The sequence below is a fragment of the Ranitomeya variabilis genome, chromosome 5 (genome assembly GCF_051348905.1).
Source record: "Ranitomeya variabilis isolate aRanVar5 chromosome 5, aRanVar5.hap1, whole genome shotgun sequence".
Classification (NCBI taxonomy): Eukaryota; Metazoa; Chordata; class Amphibia; order Anura; family Dendrobatidae; genus Ranitomeya; species Ranitomeya variabilis.
The window spans coordinates 22,512,023-22,532,263 of NC_135236.1; the positions used below are offsets into that span (position 1 = coordinate 22,512,023).

The 20,241-nt window shown below is 42.7% G+C and overlaps 1 protein-coding gene across 1 annotated transcript; it reads left to right on the plus strand.

Annotated features, from left to right (window-relative positions):
- Positions 1–331: 331 nt before the first annotated feature.
- On the plus strand, positions 332–1,267 carry LOC143774718 (olfactory receptor 5G29-like). The gene has a single exon (XM_077262483.1). It carries the CDS (start codon positions 332–334, stop codon positions 1,265–1,267), a length of 936 nt encoding a protein of 311 aa, XP_077118598.1.
- The last annotated feature ends 18,974 nt before the right edge of the window (positions 1,268–20,241 follow it).

A 20,241-nucleotide genomic window follows, 5' to 3' on the forward strand; every position in this document is an offset into this window, starting at 1 on the left:
ATATTTAGTTCATCCATCGAATTGCAAATTGTTCGATTTTACGGAGACCTGTGAGGTTTTAGATATTTTAATCGAAGTAAATTTCAATGGATTGCTTCAATCATTTCTATGCTGATGGTATCTCACTAGAATTGCACTTTTGTGATCCCACTATTTCTGGGCTTGAAGAGGAAGTAGCACAATATCGTTTTCACAAGCTCTTAGCCACAAGACTCATTTTAATAGACCCTATCAAATCTATTAAATTTTTCATTTTTATTAGAACTATTAACAGTCGTTATAATTACTATTATTATTATTAGCAGCAATTAATTGTTACATTTGTATATTTATGCAGGAAAACAATCTGACTATGGACACAGAGTTTTTTCTTCTAGGATTTCAAAGTGACCAACATTCAAGAATTTTAGTTTTCTGTCTTCTCTTCATGATTTACTCTGGAACAATATGTGGGAATCTTCTGTTAATCACTCTGGTGTCCACCAGCAAGAACCTCCACACTCCAATGTACTTCTTCATCTCACTGTTGTCCATCAGTGACATCTTATTGATCACAGATATTGTCCCTAACACTCTCCATATTCTATTGACTAATGGGAAAGCCATTACTTTTATTGAATGTTTGACTCAGTTTTATATTTTTGGTGGTATAGAAACATCTGAATGTTTCCTCCTCACAGTGATGTCTTATGACAGATATGTAGCCATCTGCAAACCTCTCCATTACACCATCATCATGACAAGTAGAGATTGTGTGAAATGGGCCATCTTGTCTTGGCTTGTTGGTTTCCTCCTTGCATTCATTGATACCATAACAGTATCGATGCTGACGTTTTGTGGACCAAATATCATTGACCATTTTTTCTGTGATCTTGTTCCCTTAATAGAACTTGCCTGTTCTGATACTAACATTATTCAAATAGAAGTCTACATAATGAGCTTTCCTATACTTGTCATCCCCATCACAATTATAATAATTTCTTATGCTAATATCATGCTCACCATCTTCCAGGTTCAGTCTAGCAGTAGACAGAAAGCCTTCTCCACCTGTAGCTCTCACCTCATCGTGGTCTCCATATTCTACTTGACTATATTGAGTGTTTATGTTTTCCCAACAGTAGTTCAAACCTTAAATATTAATAAACTCCTATCACTGCTATATACTGTGTTTACTCCTTTTATAAATCCCATAATTTACAGTCTGAGAAATAAGGAAATAAAAAAGTCAATAAACGAAATAATCAATAAATATTTTCCTGTTTTGTAATAAGCTTTTCTTCTCTCGTTCTTATGACATGACTGGTTGTTTGGGATTATTGCTCAACATGTAGTTAGGACTCTGGATGAATGGGAGTAAAGTCTAGAAAAGAGCAGATCTGCTGAGGTTCGAATTATGATTTTGATGTCAGTGGGCAATTTGATTGGCAGGAAAGTTGTTTGCAGCAAATGTAATGTTAGATATTATATCTATCCAGGTCCCAGATCATAATTAATAAAAAAAAGGAAAAAAAGTAATTCTCATCTCAAAACTCACCTTGTCCAGCATCCATGCAACCTTATTCTCTTCAATTGAGTCTACAGCTTGAGCATCAATTAGGCCTCAAACATCACTGTTTCCCCTTGCCCGCTGTGAGGCAGTGACCCATTACAGCTAGAGGGCACTGTATCTGCTCTCCAGAATGTGCATGGAAGGGTAATGAGGCAATGAGGGCGTACTGCAGACACAGGTGTGGCTCTAATTAGAATAGTGAAGCAGTGACTGAATAAAAGCCCTGTAGTAGAGGGGGAGGTGTGTCAGTGTTGGTTTGGAAGCAGACAGAGCAGTTCTCTGCAGAGCTCTTTGCGTGTGGAGCAACACAGGGGCAAAAGGAACTGACACCCTGCATCCCGGGCTGTCTTATTTTGCCAGGCTGCAATCCGGAGGATAGCGTGATGTGTACGGCGTGAGTAGAGACTTGGCATCAGTGGGCGGGGTGAAGGTTGAGACAAGAATTATCTTGTTTAACCATTTGCTTAGCCCTCAATGGTTCAGCAAAATGGTGGCAGCAGCTGGTCGCCATTTTAAGTTTGTGAGCAACACAATTTTTGCAAAAGTTGAGGAAAATTTAATTCTACTCAAATAAATTTGCTTATCTGAGTAGATCAGAAAAGGCTCTACATGACTGGGTATTTTACCTAGAGTACCCCTAGAAATGAAAGAATCTTGTGAAATTCAACTCTATCATCTAACATTTTCTTTTCAACAAAATTTGATTTCCAATCATTTGATTCATCCAGTGCGCATTCTTTTGACAAATTGTGTGATCAAACTGCTGTTTTCTTAATTTGGCAGGAACTGCTAGTTTTATAATATTATTAGCCGTTGTGATCACTCAATTATGGAAATCTGGCCACTTGTACATGGGTGAATTGTTCTTAATTATGCCAGATATACTATTTCTTTGTTCAGTAAGTCAAGAGACATGAGCCATTGTTTCATGTGGGACTGTCAGTTGCCCCTTTTCATATGATAATTTGTGGAATTACGGATTATGTACAGGAACAGCCATGATAATCCACCCTCCTATCTTATGGGGAACAATTCCTTGAAATGGGAGCTGAGGGACATAAAAAGGACCCTGCTCTTGTAACCAGTGTGATTTTAAGATACTTCAGCATAAGGGACCATGGTTCCAGCTGGTAGTTTACAGAACTGCTCTATTGCCAAACGCTGAACTGGTGATTTATTTGGATAACCCAGATTGGGAAAATCCAGTCACCTGGCCAGATACCTTGCTATGCTTGGTCAGCTTCCTAAGAATGTTGCTACCTCCTCTCAGTAAGCTGCTGTTTGAGATTGTTCCAGTGGGGAAATAGGTATTTGATCCCTTGCTGATTTTGTAATTTTAGCCACTGACAAAGACAAGAACATAGAATATCAAAAATAAAATCCAGAAAATTACACTGAATAAATTATATAAATTTATTTGCATTTTGCAGTGAGAAATAAGTATTTGATCCCCTAACAACCATTAAGAGTTCTGGATCCTTCAGACCAGTTAGACTCCTAATCAACTCATTACCTGCATTATAGACAGCTGTCTTACATAGTCACCTTTATAAAAGACTCCTGTCCACAGACTCAATTAATCAGTCAGACTCTAACCTCTACAACATGGGCAAGACCAAAGAGTTTTATAAGGACGTCAGGGACAAGATCATAGACCTGCACAAAGCTGGAATGGGCTACAAAACCATAAGTAAGATGCTGGGTGAGAAGGAGACAACTGTTGGTGCAATAGTAAGAAAATGGAAGAAATACAAAATGACTGTCAGTCGACATCGATCTGGGGCACCATGCAAAATCTCACCTCGTGGTGTATCCTTGATAATGAGGAAGGTGAGAAATCAGCCTAAGGCTATTTGCACACGATGCGGATTTGCTGTGGATCCGCAGCAGATTTTTCCACGCAGAAACGCTGCAGATCCGCACTGTGATGTACAGTACAATGTAAATCAATGGGGTTAAAAAATAGCTGTGCAGATGGTGCTGAAAAATCAGTGCGGAATTGCTGCGGATTTCAAAGAAGTGCATGTCACTTCTTTTGTGCGGATCTGCAGCGTTTCTGCACCCCTCCATGTTAAAAATCCGCAGTGGCAAAAACCACAGAAAATCAGTACAAAATCCGCATCAATTCCGCATAAAAACCGCACAAAATCCGCATAAAAACCGTGGCAAATCCGCAGCTGCGGATTCTGCCAGGAGATGCGGATTTTGTGCATAAAATTCTGCACCTCTTTTCTTAAGTGCACACATAGCCTAAAACTACACAGGGGAAACTTGTTAATGATCTCAAGGCAGCTGGAACCACAGTCACCAAGAAAACCATTGGTAACACATTACAATATAAAGGTTTAAAATCCTACAGTGCCCGGAAGGTCTCCCTGCTCAAGAAGGCACATGTGCAAGCACATCTGAAGTTTGCCAATGAACACCTGGATGATACTGTGATTGATAGGAAGAAGGTGCTGTGGTCAGATGAGACAAAAATTGAGGTATTTGGCATTAACTTAACTCGCCCTGTTTTGAGGATGAGAAATGCTGCCAAAGATCCAAAGAACACCATCCCCACTGTCAAGCATGGAGGTGGAAACATTTTGTTTTGGAGGTGTTTCTCTGCTAAGGGCACAGGACTACTTCACCGCATCAATGGGAGAATGGATGAAGCCATGTTGTTAGGGTTGGTGGAGAGCACCGAGTATATATATGTATTATTAGGTGCGTTCACAACCCGGGGTCCACCGTGCAGGAGAGGAACCTGCTGCTGGCAAATGGCGGTGCTATAAGCAAACTCTGTTAACTCCACAGAGTTGCTAGGAACAAGATGCTGTGCCCTGTTAACCTCACAGAGGTACACAGCTACCAACCATAGCAAACTGTGGTCATGCAGTCAGAGAAAACAGACAAACAACTCCTCACCGGAGGTGCCGGTATTCTAGGGGCTTATTTCAGCCAAGGCCCTGAATACACTTATACAAACTCCTCATCGGAGGTGCCGGTATTCTAGGGGCTTATTTCAGCCAAACCCTAACCGTATCCAGACATGACCACACTGGCGCTGAGCTCATAGACATTGGTTTGATACTAGCGCATGGCCGTGCGGCCATGCAAACCTTTTATAGCTGAAGCAACTTCAGGACCTTCCTAGAGGACAAATGGGAGCTGCTACAGTATCTGAGCATGTGACCCCCGACCTCCAATGAGAGGTCTTACCCTGGGCATGCTCAGAAAGGGAAAAGCAGGACTTAGTCCCAGAGACGTCTGCTCACCACTGACCAGTATGGGCTACAAAGGTACAGCCTGGAAGAACAGTAGTAACCAGTTGCCCAGTAACAGCCTGAGCTGGGACAAACGTCTCCGCTGAGCAGGCTCCACTGCGGCTGGAGAAGAATGGGAGACCGCAGCGGAGGTGGTTCGAGATTCCCCCTGTGCAGAGGCGGGAACTCGACACCTAACACATGTACCTGTGAAAATCTGAGTGACAATCTCCTTCACTCCACTAGGACATTAAAAATGGGTCGTGGCTGGGTCTTCCAGTAAGACAATGACTCAAAACATGCAGCCAAGGCAACAAAGGAGTGGCTCGTAAAGAAGCACATTAACGTCATGGAGTGGCCTACCCAGTCTCCAGACCTTAATCCCATAGAAAACTTATGGAGGGAGTTGAAGCTCAGAGTTGCCAAGCGACAGCCTCAAAATCTTAATGATTTAGAAATGACCTGCAAAAGGGGAGTGGACCAAAATTCCTCCTGACGTGCACAAACCTCATCATCAACTACAAAAAAGTCTGACTGCTGTGCTTGCCAACAAGGGTTTTGCCACCAAGTGTTACGTGTTAATTGCCAGAGGGATCAAATACTTATTTTTCTCTGCAAATTGCAAATACATTTATATAATTTATACAATGTGATTTTCTGGATTTCATTTTTGATATTCCATCTTTCAATTTTAAATTTAACCTACCCTTAAAATTATAGACTGTTCATGTCTTTGTCAGCGGGCAAACTTACAAAATCAGCAAGGGATCAAATATTTATTTCCCGCACTGTATATCCTGAAGTGCCTGGAGTCATGGAGGTTCTAATGCCAGGGGGAGGGTGAGACTCTGTCACTTGCACCATCTTGTGTCCTTGCTGGGAAGGTAATAAATGCCGTTAATTGCTGGTGACCCCAAAAGCCTTACTGAAGTATGGTGCCCTCGCCATGTGCTGTCTGAGTAGTGTACTGCCCATGGGGAAGGATTATGAGTGTTCAGTGGGATGAACCCAGGTCCGTGCAGTATCTCTAAAGACAGCCAGGCCAGTGGGCAAGAGAACCCTCTGACCCTCGTGTCTCCACAGTAGTTCCTGGCAAGTTTGAAAAATTAGCAACTTGATTCATGTGATTCACCAAAAAAATGCCAACTGACTTTTTTCACAGTGCATCAATTACAGAAGGCTGACATTACTTTTGGTGTGACCAAGCAGGCTTCACCATATTGTATTTCAACTATCCCACCGCACGCTATAGCACAACCAATATTGGACACAAATTTAATTTGCTTCAAATCTATTTGCTGAATTCTGCACCCTTTTCCTGAGACTCTTTGAACTTTGTTGGCCTCAGGACGTCCTTGCATGCTGGTTGTCCAGTGGAAAACTTTCTGGATAGAATAGGCGTAATTCTAGGAGGTAAGATGGACTCACAAGGTCATTGATATAAGCAGTCAGATCAAATATAAATATGACTATTAAGAAGAAATAGAATTAAAGTTTCAAGTCTAGCCAGAGGCAAATCAGGCAATTTGGGTATGCAGAATAAAAAGTAATAACATCATATGCAGTATGGGAGATAAACAATTGACAAGAGGTCTAAAGATGGTATAACAAAATAATCACCCCAATGCATCTATTGACAAATGCAAGACAAACTGCATAATTCAATATGAAGAAACAGAGCACCAAAAGACAGTTCATAGTCCAAAATAGTAAATATAATTTATTATGATTCAATAACAAAACAGGTACAAGGTCCAGCAAGAGAAATACATGCAGCAAAGCAGCACAAATGTATACACATGAGGGTGGTGAACAGCACAGGGGGTTAATCATAGGTGTAGACAGGCAATTCCACCAAGCAAAAACATAATAGAGCTGGTATGTATCGCAGCCAACAGTGGGCTAACATCCAAGCCTGAGTAGCAACACAACGGTAGAAAGAAAATCAATGAATGGGGAATTGACAGTAAACATACCATTAGTAAAAGCTCCAACCACCGCGCCGTCCACAGCACACCCCGACGCGCGTTTCAGAATGAAATCTTCCTCAGGGGCTGAATGAAACCTTCCAGTACAGGCTACAAAGGGAGAGCCTGGAAGAACAGTAGTAACCAGTCGCCCAGTATCAGCCTGAGCCAGACGCTGGGACCGACGTCTCCGCTGAGCAGACTCCACTGCGGCTGGAGAGGAATGGGAGACCGCAGTGGAGGTGGTTCGAGATTCCCCCTTCTTAGGAGGTAAGAAGAACTCACAAGGTCATTGATATAAGCAGTCAGATCAAATATAAATATGACTATTAAGAAGAAATAGAATTAAAGTTTCAAGTCTAGCCAGAGGCAAATCAGGCAATTTGGGTATGCAGGCACATAAGTTATATCCTTATGATTAAACAAAATCATGCTATACAGACTACGATAGTGAGACAAAAGTAAACTGAGATCCCAGACATGTACACCAGCTCTACGGTTGTCTCTTTTTACACAGCATTTGTTTTTAACTTAATCTCCAATCTGCCTGATTTCTCATATACAATTTACATGTCTGTGGATACACTATGTATTACTACGGATTGCCAAAATGAAAACAAGTCTTTTGACAGTTATATTGGAGTACCGGAGTACTGCATTTCATTCCTTTTATACGTAGCTGTGAACAGAATACTGACCAGGTTGTAAATGGTGCAGAATTCTGTGCTGAACCATATAAACCGACAAACAGGGCAATGGATCAGTGAAATAATATAGTAGGAAGCGTAAATTTGTTCACGATGAAATTGTGCACAAAATCCACACCAAAATTAAACAATACAAAGTTTATTATTTAGAAAAAAATATATAAATTCACGAAGACAAAAAAGAAGGAGTAGGTGAGCAATAGCAGCTAAAACCTAGATGGTATGAGGTGCCTAGTGTACCTAGATGGTAGTGTACCTAGATGGTATGAGGTGCACTGATAGACAGCACAAAAATCCTGGTAAAACACCTGCAGTATTGATGATAATAGATGAAAACAGATTTTTTTCTAACGTCCATCAGTCTTCAAGTCTTGAAGTATAACAGTTTCATCTGGCAGGGCATCCAATACTGGGTCCCTCTGCTGGGTAGATGAGGAATGAAGTTGAGTATAGAGAACCTGAACAGATCGGCATCTGAATCAATAGAAATATAATTGGTAAATATATGCAAGGACGATAAAGAGAAAAAATGAAAAGGATTAGAATAAAAAAAACAAACCCAAAATCAATTAAAATCAGTAAGAATCAAAGAAAAGCCTTGAAATTGAGGGCTTCATTAAGGCCCTTTGGTGAAAGTGTGTCTAGAGTCACTATCCATCGTGCTTCATTTTGGAGCAGTTTATGTTTTAAATTCCCGCCTCGAATCCCCATATACAGTCATGGCCAAAATTTTTGAGAATGGCACCAAAATGATATTTTCACATGATCTGCTGCACTCTGGTTTTTATTAGTGTTTGTCTGATGTTTATATCACATACAGAAATATAATTGCAATCATATTATGAGTACCAATAGGTTATATTGACAGTTAGAATGAGTTAATGCAGCAAGTCAATATTTGCAGTGTTGACCCTTCTTCTTCAAGACCTCTGCAATTCTCCCTGGCATGCTCTCAATCAACTTCTGGACCAAATCCTGACTGATAGCAGTCCGTTCTTGCATAATCAATGCTTGCATTTTGCCAGAAGTTGTTGGTTTTTGTTTGTCCACCCGTCTCTTGATGATTGACCACAAGTTCTCAATGGGATTAAGATCTGGGGAGTTTCCAGGCCATGGACCCAAAATCTCTATGTTTTGTTCCATGAGCCATTTAGTTATCACCTTTGCTTTATGGCAAGGTGCTCCATCACGCTGGAAAAGGCATTGTTGGGCGCCAAACTGCTCTTGGACGGTTGGGAGAAGTTGCTCTTGGAGGACATTCTGGTACCATTCTTTATTCATGGCTGTGTTTTTAGGCAAGACTGTGAGTGAGCCGATTCCCTTGGCTGAGAAGCAACCCCACACATGAATGGTTACAGGATGCTTTACAGTTGGCGTGAGACAAGACTGGTGCTAGCGCTCACCTCTTCTTCTCTGAATAAGCTGTTTTCCAGATGTCCCAAACAATCGAAAACGGGATTCATCCGAGAAAATGACTTTGCCCCAGTCCTCAGCAGTCCACTCCCTGTACCTTTTGCAGAATATCAGTCGGTCCCTGATGTTTTTTCTGGAGAGAAGTGGCTTCTTTGAAACCAGGCCTTGCTCAAAGTGTCTCCGCCTCACAGTGCGTGCAGAAGCACTCACACCAGCCTGCTGCCATTCCTGAGCTTAGCTCGGCACTGCTGGTAGTCCGATCCCGCAGCTGAAACAGTTTTAAGATACGGTCCTGGCGCTTGCTGGTCTTTCTTGGGCGCCCTGGAGCCTTTTTGACAACAATGGAAGCTATCTCCTTGAAGTTCTTGATGATGCGATAGATTGTTGACTGAGGTGCAATCTTTGTAGCTGCGATACTCTTCCCTGTTAGGCCATTTTTGTGCAGTGCAATGATGGCTGCACGTGTTTCTTTAGAGATAACCATGGTTAACTGAAGAGAAACAATGATACCAAGCACCAGCCTCCTTTTAAAGTGTCCAGTGATGTCACTCTTACTTAATCATGACTGATTGATCGCCAGCCCTGTCCTCATGAACACCCACACCTGTGTTAATGAATCAATCACTAAAACGATGTTAGCTGCTCCTTTTAAGGCAGGACTGCAATGATGTTGAAATGTGTTTTGGGGGTTAAAGTTCATTTTCTGGGCAAATATTTACTTGGCAAGTACAGTAATTGCTGTTAAGCTGATCACTCTGACATTCAGGAGTATATGCAAATTGCCATTAGAAAAAATGAAGCAGTAGACTTTGGAAAAATTAATATTTGTCTCATTCTCAAAATTTTTGTCCATGACTGTAGACGTGATCAATATCGCAGACCGTAAACCCATTAGGGTTACTATTGTGCATTTCAAAAAAGTGTTTCGGGATTGACTTGAGTAAATGTGGTTCAGAGCAATTGGCTGAATTTTTGATATCTCTTATATGCTCCTGCACTTGAACTTTTAAAGATCTGGTTGTCATACCAATGTAAATGTGATCACATGGGCAGTGGGCATGATATACCACTACTTCTGTGTTGCAGGTGATATGATGCACAATCTTGTTTTTATTATCACCGGCTGAATTTACAAAATCTTTTGTTCTTACAGTGGAATGGCAGGCCGAACAAGTCCCACATGGAAAGCAGCCCCATGGAGGGCCACTACTGCTGGAGCCAAAGAAATTATTCTTAGGATGTGCAGGATTTATACTATGTAATAACGGGGTATGGGATTAGTTGATTGGACAGGTCCCTATCTGTTTACAAGACCGACCAGTGTTTTCTAAAAATCCCATTGATCTCGGTCCAGTTAGAGTTAAATCTAGTGATGAATCTTGGTGCTACACTCAAGTTTTTAATAGTTCTCCTGGTCACCTTCACTAAAAGGGTGGGCCTATCAGAATAGAATGCAAGGCTCATGAATAGCCTCTATGAATATCCACATGTTTATATCCTCTATTTCTAAAACGAGTTGCTAGGTCCCTGGCTTGGTTGTGGAAACTGTCATCAGAACAGATGCAGAATGCCCGTAAAAATTGCCCTATAGTTGTAGAGCTTTTTAATTTAGGCAGGTGGGAGGAAGTAAAATGCAGAAGTGCATTGGTGGCCAATTTTTTACGGAAAATATCTGTATTAATGGTACCATCTGTGGAATTTGAGATTTCAAAATCCAAAAAGTAGATGGAGGTTTGACTATATTTCCAGCCACGAGATGACAGAGCTGTGACCAGGTGTGTCAAGGACCAAATCCCTCTTCCACTGCCCCAGGAAGAGATTAGTGTATGAGGGCGCACAAGACGCCCCCATTGCTGTACAATGGAGCTGGAGGAAGGGGCGGTCCTTGAACACAAAATAATTGTGGGTAAGTATGAACTGTAATAAATCCAGTATGAAGTTGATCATATTTTGCTCAAAATTGGTAACAAGCAACATGTCGTCTTCAAGAATAAGACCATCCAGTCTTCTCATGACATCAGTGGTGTCTGTTGTGAAATTGGATTCTGGGCTCCCCGGGTGGCCACTTGTGGAATTGTACTTGTGTGCATCATCCCCTCTGTTCACCTGCTCCTATCAGGATGTGGGAGTCGCTATATAACCTTGCTCCTCTGTCAGTTTCATGCCGGTCAACAATGTAATCAGAAGCCTTCTGTGCATGTTCCTGCTACTAGACAACTCCTAGCTAAGTTGGACTTTTGTCCTTGTGTGTTTTTGCATTTTGTTCCTGTTCACAGCTGCTGTTTCGTTACTGTGTCTGGAAAGCTCTTGTGAGCGGAAATTGCCACTCTGGTGTTATGAGTTAATGCCAGAGTCTTAAAGTAATTTCTGGATGGTGTTTTGATAGGGTTTTCTGCTGACCATGAAAGTGCCCTTTCTGTTTTCATGCTATCTAGTAAGCGGACCTCGATTTTGCTAAACCTATTTTCATACTACGTTTGTCATTTCATCTAAAATCACCGCCAATATATGTGGGGGCCTCTGTCTGCCTTTTGGGAAAATTTCTCTAGAGGTGAGCCAGGACTGTCTTTTCCTCTGCTAGGATTAGGTAGTTCTCCGGCTGGCGCTGGGCATCTAGGGATAAAAAACGTAGGCATGCTACCCGGCCACTTCTAGTTGTGCGGCAGGTTTAGTTCATGGTCAGTATAGTTTCCATCTTCCAAGAGCTAGTTCTCATATATGCTGGGCTATGTTCTCTCGCCATTGAGAATCATGACAGTTTGACCGGCCCAAAAAAGGGTTAAATTACTGGCTGAGAAAGGAGAGAAAAAAGAAGTCTGCTACAATTTTTTTTTTTTTTTCCCTCTAGTTCTGAGTGTGCTCTTAATTGAATCACTTGCTAGTCTGCCTATACTGCAGCCTTCCTCTCTTTCTCTCCTTCTAATCCTTGAATGGCTCTGTGTTCACCTGTTTCAAATGGATCTTCAGAGTGTAGCTACAGGTTTGAATAATCTCGCCACAAAGGTACAAAATTTGCAAGATTTTGTTGTTCATGCACCTATGTCTGAGCCTAGAATTCCTTTGCCTGAATTATTCTCGGGGAATAGATCTCACTTTCAAAATTTTAAAAATAATTGCAAATTGTTTTTGTCCCTGAAGTCTCGCTCTGCCGGAGACCCTGCACAGCAGGTCAGGATTGTAATTTCCTTGCTCGCTCCGGGGCGACCCTCAGGACTGGGCTTTTGCATTGGCACCAGGGGATCCTGCGTTGCTCAATGTGGATGCGTTTTTTCTGGCCTTGGGGTTGCTTTATGAGGAACCTCATTTAGAGCTTCAGGCGGAAAAGGCCTTGATGTCCTTGTCTCAGGGGCAAGATGAAGCTGAAATATACTGCTAAAAATTCCGCAAATGGTCTGTGCTTACTCAGTGGAATGAGTGCGCCCTGGCGGCGATTTTCAGAGAAGGTCTCTCTGATGCCATTAAGGATGTTATGGTGGGGTTCCCTGTGCCTGCGAGTCTGAATGAGTCCATGACGATGGCTATTCAGATCGATAGGCGTCTGCGGGAGCGCAAACCTGTGCACCATTTGGCGGTGTCTACTGAGAAAACGCCAGAAAATATGCAATGTGATAGAATTCTGTCCAGAAGCGAGCGGCAGAATTTTAGACGAAAAAATGGGTTGTGCTTCTATTGTGGTGATTCAACTCATGTTATATCAGCATGCTTTAAGCGTACTAAGAAGCCTGACAAGTCTGTTTCAATTAGCACTTTACAGTCTAAGTTTATTCTATCTGTGACCCTGATTTGTTCTTTGTCATCTATTACCGCGGACGCCTATGTCGACTCTGGCGCTGCTTTGAGTCTTATGGATTGGTCCTTTGCCAAACGCTGTGGGTATGATTTGGAGCCATTGGAGGCTCCGATACCTCTGAAAGGGATTGACTCCACCCCATTGGCTAGTAATAAACCACAATACTGGACACAAGTGACTATGCGTGTTAATCCGGATCACCAGGAGGTTATTCGCTTTCTGGTGCTGTATAATCTACATGATGTTTTGGTGCTGGGATTGCCATGGCTGCAATCTCATAACCCAGTCCTCGACTGGAGAGCTATGTCTGTGTTAAGCTGGGGATGTAAAGGAACTCATGGGGACGTACCTTTGGTTTCCATTTCATCATCTATTCCCTCTGAGATTCCTGAATTCTTGTCTGACTTTCGTGACGTTTTTGAAGAACCCAAGGTTGGTTCACTACCTCCGCACCGGGAGTGCGATTGTGCCATAGACTTGATCCCGGGTAGTAAATACCCTAAGGGTCGTTTATTTAATCTGTCTGTGCCTGAACACGCGGCTATGCGAGAATATATAAAGGAGTCCTTGGAAAAGGGACATATTTGTCCTTCGTCATCTCCCTTAGGAGCCGGTTTTTTCTTTGTGTCTAAGAAAGACGGCTCTTTGAGGCCGTGTATTGATTATCGACTTTTGAATAAAATCACGGTTAAATATCAATATCCGTTACCACTGCTTACTGATTTGTTTGCTCGTATAAAGGGGGCCAAGTGGTTCTCTAAGATTGATCTCCGTGGGGCGTATAATTTGGTGCGAATCAAGCAGGGGGATGAGTGGAAAACCGCATTTAATACGCCCGAGGGCCATTTTGAGTATTTGGTGATGCCTTTTGGTCTTTCAAATGCCCCTTCAGTCTTCCAGTCATTTATGCATGACATTTTCCGCGATTATTTGGATAAATTTATGATTGTGTATCTGGATGATATTCTGATTTTTTCGGATGACTGGGACTCTCATGTCCAGCAGGTCAGGAGGGTTTTTCAGGTTTTGCGGTCTAATTCCTTGTGTGTGAAGGGTTCTAAGTGTGTTTTTGGGGTTCAAAAGATTTCCTTCTTGGGATACATTTTTTCCCCCTCTTCCATCGAGATGGATCCTGTCAAGGTTCAGGCTATTGGTGATTGGACGCAACCCTCTTCTCTTAAGAGTCTTCAGAAATTTTTGGGCTTTGCTAACTTTTATCGTCGATTTATTGCTGGTTTTTCTGATGTTGTAAAACCATTGACTGATTTGACTAAGAAGGGTGCTGATGTTGCTGATTGGTCCCCTGATGCTGTGGAGGCCTTTCGGGAGCTCAAGCGCCGCTTTTCTTCCGCCCCAGTGTTGCGTCAGCCTGATGTTGCTCTTCCTTTTCAGGTTGAGGTCGACGCTTCTGAAATCGGAGCTGGGGCGGTGTTGTCGCAGAGAAGTTCCGACTGCTCCATGATGAGACCTTGTGCCTTTTTTTCCCGTAAATTTTCGCCCGCCGAGCGGAATTATGATATTGGGAATCGGGAGCTTTTGGCCATGAAGTGGGCTTTTGAGGAGTGGCGTCACTGGCTTGAGGGGGCCAGACATCAGGTGGTGGTATTGACTGACCACAAAAATTTAATTTACCTTGAGTCTGCCAGGCGCCTGAATCCTAGACAGGCGCGCTGGTCGTTGTTTTTCTCTCGGTTTAATTTTGTGGTGTCTTACCTACCGGGTTCTAAGAATGTTAAGGCGGATGCCCTTTCTAGGAGTTTTGAGCCTGACTCCCCTGGTAATTCTGAGCCCACAGGTATCCTTAAAGATGGAGTGATATTGTCTGCCGTTTCTCCAGACCTGCGGCGGGCCTTGCAGGAGTTTCAGGCGGATAGACCTGATCGTTGCCCACCTGGTAGACTGTTTGTTCCTGATGATTGGACCAGTAGAGTCATCTCTGAGGTTCATTCTTCTGCGTTGGCAGGTCATCCTGGAATCTTTGGTACCAGGGATTTGGTGGCAAGGTCCTTCTGGTGGCCTTCCCTGTCACGAGATGTGCGAGGCTTTGTGCAGTCTTGTGACGTTTGTGCTCGGGCCAAGCCTTGTTGTTCTCGGGCTAGTGGATTGTTGTTACCCTTGCCTATCCCAAAGAGGCCTTGGACGCACATCTCGATGGATTTTATTTCGGATCTGCCTGTTTCTCAGAAGATGTCTGTCATCTGGGTGGTGTGTGACCGTTTCTCTAAGATGGTCCATCTGGTTCCCTTGCCTAAGTTGCCTTCTTCTTCCGAGTTGGTTCCTCTGTTTTTTCAAAATGTTGTTCGTTTGCATGGTATTCCGGAGAATATCGTTTCTGACAGAGGGACCCAATTCGTGTCTAGATTTTGGCGGGCATTCTGTGCTAGGATGGGCATAGATTTGTCTTTTTCGTCTGCTTTCCATCCTCAGACTAATGGCCAGACCGAGCGGACTAATCAGACCTTGGAGACATATTTGAGGTGTTTTGTGTCTACGGATCAGGATGATTGGGTTGCTTTTTTGCCTTTGGCGGAGTTCGCCCTCAATAATCGGGCCAGCTCTGCCACCTTGGTGTCCCCGTTTTTCTGTAATTCGGGGTTTCATCCTCGATTTTCCTCCGGTCAAGTGGAATCTTCGGATTGTCCTGGAGTGGATGCTGTGGTGGAGAGGTTGCATCAGATTTGGGGGCAGGTGGTGGACAATTTGAAGTTGTCCCAGGAGAAGACTCAGCTTTTTGCCAACCGCCGTCGTCGTGTTGGTCCTCGGCTTTGTGTTGGGGACTTGGTGTGGTTGTCTTCTCGTTTTGTCCCTATGAGGGTTTCTTCTCCTAAGTTTAAGCCTCGGTTCATCGGCCCGTACAAGATATTGGAGATTCTTAACCCTGTGTCCTTCCGTTTGGACCTCCCTGCATCCTTTTCGATTCATAATGTTTTTCATCGGTCATTGTTGCGCAGGTATGAGGTACCGGCTGTGCCTTCCGTTGAGCCTCCTGCTCCGGTGTTGGTTGAGGGTGAGTTGGAGTACGTTGTGGAAAAGATCTTAGACTCTCGTGTTTCCAGACGGAAACTCCAGTATCTGGTCAAATGGAAGGGATACGGTCAGGAGGATAATTCTTGGGTCACTGCCTCTGATGTTCATGCCTCCGATCTTGTCCGTGCCTTTCATAGGGCTCATCCTGATCGCCCTGGTGGTTCTGGTGAGGGTTCGGTGCCCCCTCCTTGAGGGGGGGGTACTGTTGTGAAATTGGATTCTGGGCTCCCCCGGTGGCCACTTGTGGAATTGTACTTGTGTGCATCATCCCCTCTGTTCACCTGCTCCTATCAGGATGTGGGAGTCGCTATATAACCTTGCTCCTCTGTCAGTTTCATGCCGGTCAACAATGTAATCAGAAGCCTTCTGTGCATGTTCCTGCTACTAGACAACTCCTAGCTAAGTTGGACTTTTGTCCTTGTGTGTTTTTGCATTTTGTTCCTGTTCACAGCTGCTGTTTCGTTACTGTGTCTGGAAAGCTCTTGTGAGCGGAAATTGCCACTCTGGTGTTATGAGTTAATGCTAGAGTCTTAAAGTAATTTCTGGATGGTGTTTTGATAGGGTTTTCTGCTGACCATGAAAGTGCCCTTTCTGTCTTCATGCTATCTAGTAAGCGGACCTCGATTTTGCTAAACCTATTTTCATACTACGTTTGTCATTTCATCTAAAATCACCGCCAATATATGTGGGGGCCTCTGTCTGCCTTTTGGGAAAATTTCTCTAGAGGTGAGCCAGGACTGTCTTTTCCTCTGCTAGGATTAGGTAGTTCTCCGGCTGGCGCTGGGCATCTAGGGATAAAAAACGTAGGCATGCTACCCGGCCACTTCTAGTTGTGCGGCAGGTTTAGTTCATGGTCAGTATAGTTTCCATCTTCCAAGAGCTAGTTCTCATATATGCTGGGCTATGTTCTCTCGCCATTGAGAATCATGACAGGTGTCCTTGACAAAATACGGGAGGGTCTCAACACATTTTTGTGCTCCAAATGGACTGATTCAAATTTTAATATTTGGTCTAGCTTTTTTACAGTACTAAGCAGTGGCCACAACATACAGCAGCTATTTGGTCAATCAGCATAAGCTTTAGCAAATTAAATTACTTTGATGGTATAATCTATCATAGAAAGTTAGATTTGGAAAAAAACTGCAAAAGCCATCCCACCACTTTACAGTGACCCTAATTAGGACAGTCTTAACTGTAATATTAAAAACCTTCCGTTTGTCAAGTGACATGCATGTAGATAAGGGCTAAGGCATGCTGGGCCCAGCTAGTGGACACACAGCCATGGGAAACCACATAAATGCCCAGCGCAAAGAAAAGGCAGCCACACCTTTATATGCACATGATGCAAACAGACTGAAAAAAACCCATGTGCATCAGAGTGAGCAGACATCTCTGGGACTAAGTCCTGCTTTTCCGCTTCTGAGCATGCCCAAGGCAAGATCTCCCATTGGAGATCGAGGGTCACATGCTCAGATACTGCAGCAGATCCCATTGGTCCTCCAGGAAGGTCCTGAAGGTACTCAACTTCTGTGACAGCTTCCCATTGGTCCTTCTGGGAAGGTCCTGTACATGCTGCAGCTATAAAAGGTTTGCATGGCCGCACGGCCATGCGCTAGTATACACTTGTTTATGTGTGTGTTGTGAGTGAAAGTCGCTCTTTAATCATTCCCTCCCTTGTGTTTGAATGTTCGCGTAAGGAGAATGATTGTAATCTAGCGCCCGACTTGTAACCAACACTGGTACACAAACAGCGCCTATTGCTGTGACCGCCAGTGCGGCGCCTCGCGCTATCACCGTGCTTTCCAAACCCAAGTCTGGGTGGTTAATAGTGTCCGCCAGTGCGGCATCGCATGCACTCTCGTGCTATTTAATTATTAGTTTTGTTACGTGCTGTACTGCGGCTCTGTGACACAACAGGGTTCGCATCTTTCACACAGGGTGAAGCTAACCCGTGTTTATCCTCATTGTACCGCCATATAGTCCATCATTGCTTAGCAGCAGGTTCCATCTCTGCACGGTGGACCCCGGGCTGCGAACGCACCTTATTCCTTTTCTCTAATTATTTGGTACGTTCCGCTAGCCCTAACACCTATGCTTCTATATGTTATGTGGTTTAATGTATCTGCTGGAAGAATAAACAATTTATTATGGAATTTAAAAATACCTTTTATTTGGATAATATAAAACATTATACTTCTGCACAATGCCCACAATAATTTAGCATTTTTTATTTTTTATTTATTTTATTGTTGACCACTTCCATTGTTGTCGGTCAATCCAAAAGTTTAGCCAACCTGAAACCTGAATATTTAAGAATATGAAAGTGTGGTTTTGTTTTTCCCTCTTTGTACACTGAATTACTGGGCATACACCACCAACACCAAGGGAAAGGAGCATAAACTCAGACTGTGAACTTGGTGTTGGTGTAGGGTGGTGGCCATGGTTGCTGTGGTTTTGTGCCTGTGAAGTGGTGTGGCTTGAGTCATGGGGACTCAGCTTTGCAGTGTGGGTGCCATGAGGCACCAGATAGCTCGCCCTGTTGATACAATGTCACAGTGACAGTGGGTTGCGCATGGTGCTATACCTTTTAGGGTGTAAACCCACTATAAGGTTCACTGTGTCGGTGCAGCGGTTTCATACATTCTGGTTAGAATGTTAAACTAGGAACCTCATGTTCAGTTTTGTAAATTTTTGCCCAGCTGCATTAAATCAACGAATGATTTTTCCAACTGAATGTGCAGACACTTAAAACCACTCTTTGGGTCCGATCACTAAACCAGTTATGAATCCACCTAACAGTTGCCTTGTCCATTCCATACTTAGTCATTTTTTCAACAAGGATGGTGTGAGATACTTTGTCAAATGGTTCACTGAAGTCAAGATATACCATATCTACAGCATTTCCCTGATCCACCCAGTCAGTGATTTTGTCATAGAAGGAAATTAAATTAGTGTGACATGACTTATTAGTTACAAACCCATGCTGACTCTGGTTAATCACTTCATTCTTATCCAGTTACTTACATACATGTTGTTTAATAATTTGTTCAAAGATCTTTCCTGGTATGGAAGTAAGACTCATCGGCCTATAGTTCCCTGGGTCCACCTTCTTCCCCTTTTTGAAGATAGGAATAACATTTGCTCTTCTCCAGTCTTCTGGGACTTCTCCTGTTCTCCAAGAATTTTCAAAGATTATGGAGAGTGGTTCCAAAATTTCTTCTGCTATCTCCTTCAGTACTCGGGTGTAATTCATTTGGACTTGGAGAATTGAATTCATTTATGTTAGCTAAGCATTTCCTCACTATCTCTCTGTTTATAGATATCCTGGATTCTTCTATTCCTTTAATAGGGCAGTGAAGATCAGTTGATGTTACATTTCCTTTCTGAGAGAAAACAGATGCAAAATAGGAGTTTAAAAGTTCGCCCTTCTCAACATCCTTTCTTACCATTTAATCATTTTCATTATTTAAATATCCTATAGCATCTTTGATTTTTCTTTTACATTTTACATATCCCCAAAATCATTTTTTATTGCTTTTGACGTGTCTTACAAGCCTTAATTCATTGTCAGCTTTAGTAAATCTGATTTGTGCCCTGCAGGTTCTGCAGACAGCACTATATTCTTCTTTAGATATGCCTCCCTCTTTCCATTTGATAAACATTTCTTTCTTCCTTTTTAGCATGTGTTTAAGTTCTGTGTTCATCCATCCTGGTTTCCTTAAATGCTTTGTATTTGTCCCTCTTTTTGGAATTGTTAACGATTGTGCTTTGAGAATCTCATTTTTCAAGATTTCCCAACCTTCCTGGACAATTTTGTCCTTGAGGATATCCACCCATTGGATCCCTCTGATTCTCTTTCTGAGTCCCTTAACATCTGCCTTTCTGAAATCTAACTTTGAAGTCTGAGTCTTCACAGGTCTTCCTCCTCTAGTTATCCAAAATTCTAAAATAGCATGGTCATTACTTCCTAGAGTCCCAGCCACTGTTTCCTTTTAAACCATTTTCTCCCTGTTTATAAGGATTAGATCCAAGGTAGCAGATCCCCTTGTTTTCTCCCCTACCTTTTGGAAGATAAAGTTGTCAGCAAGAGAGGATAAGAATTTGCTTGACCTGTTAGTTTTGCCTGAGAGAGATTCCCAACAAATGTATGGATAGTTGAAATCTCCCATGACCACTATGTCATATTTTTTGGAGAACTTGGCCATTTGATGCATAAAGAGTTCATCAATGTCTTCAGCTTGCATAGGTGGCCTGTAGTAAATGCCTACAATGGTGTCCTTTCCGTTGTTCTCTTCTTGAGTTCTTACCCAGTTTCCACAGAACTCCCGTCTCTGAAGCTTCAATCTCTGTGCAGATATATGCTTTTCTAACATACAATGCAACAACTCCTTCTCGTTTATCAAGTATGTTTTTTGGAAATAAGTTGTATCCTTCTAGCCTTGTATTTCAATCATGTGTATCGTCCCACCAAGTTTCAGTGATTCCAATGACATCATATTTCTTCTCCTGTGTTAGTAGTTCCAATTATCCTTGTTTGTTG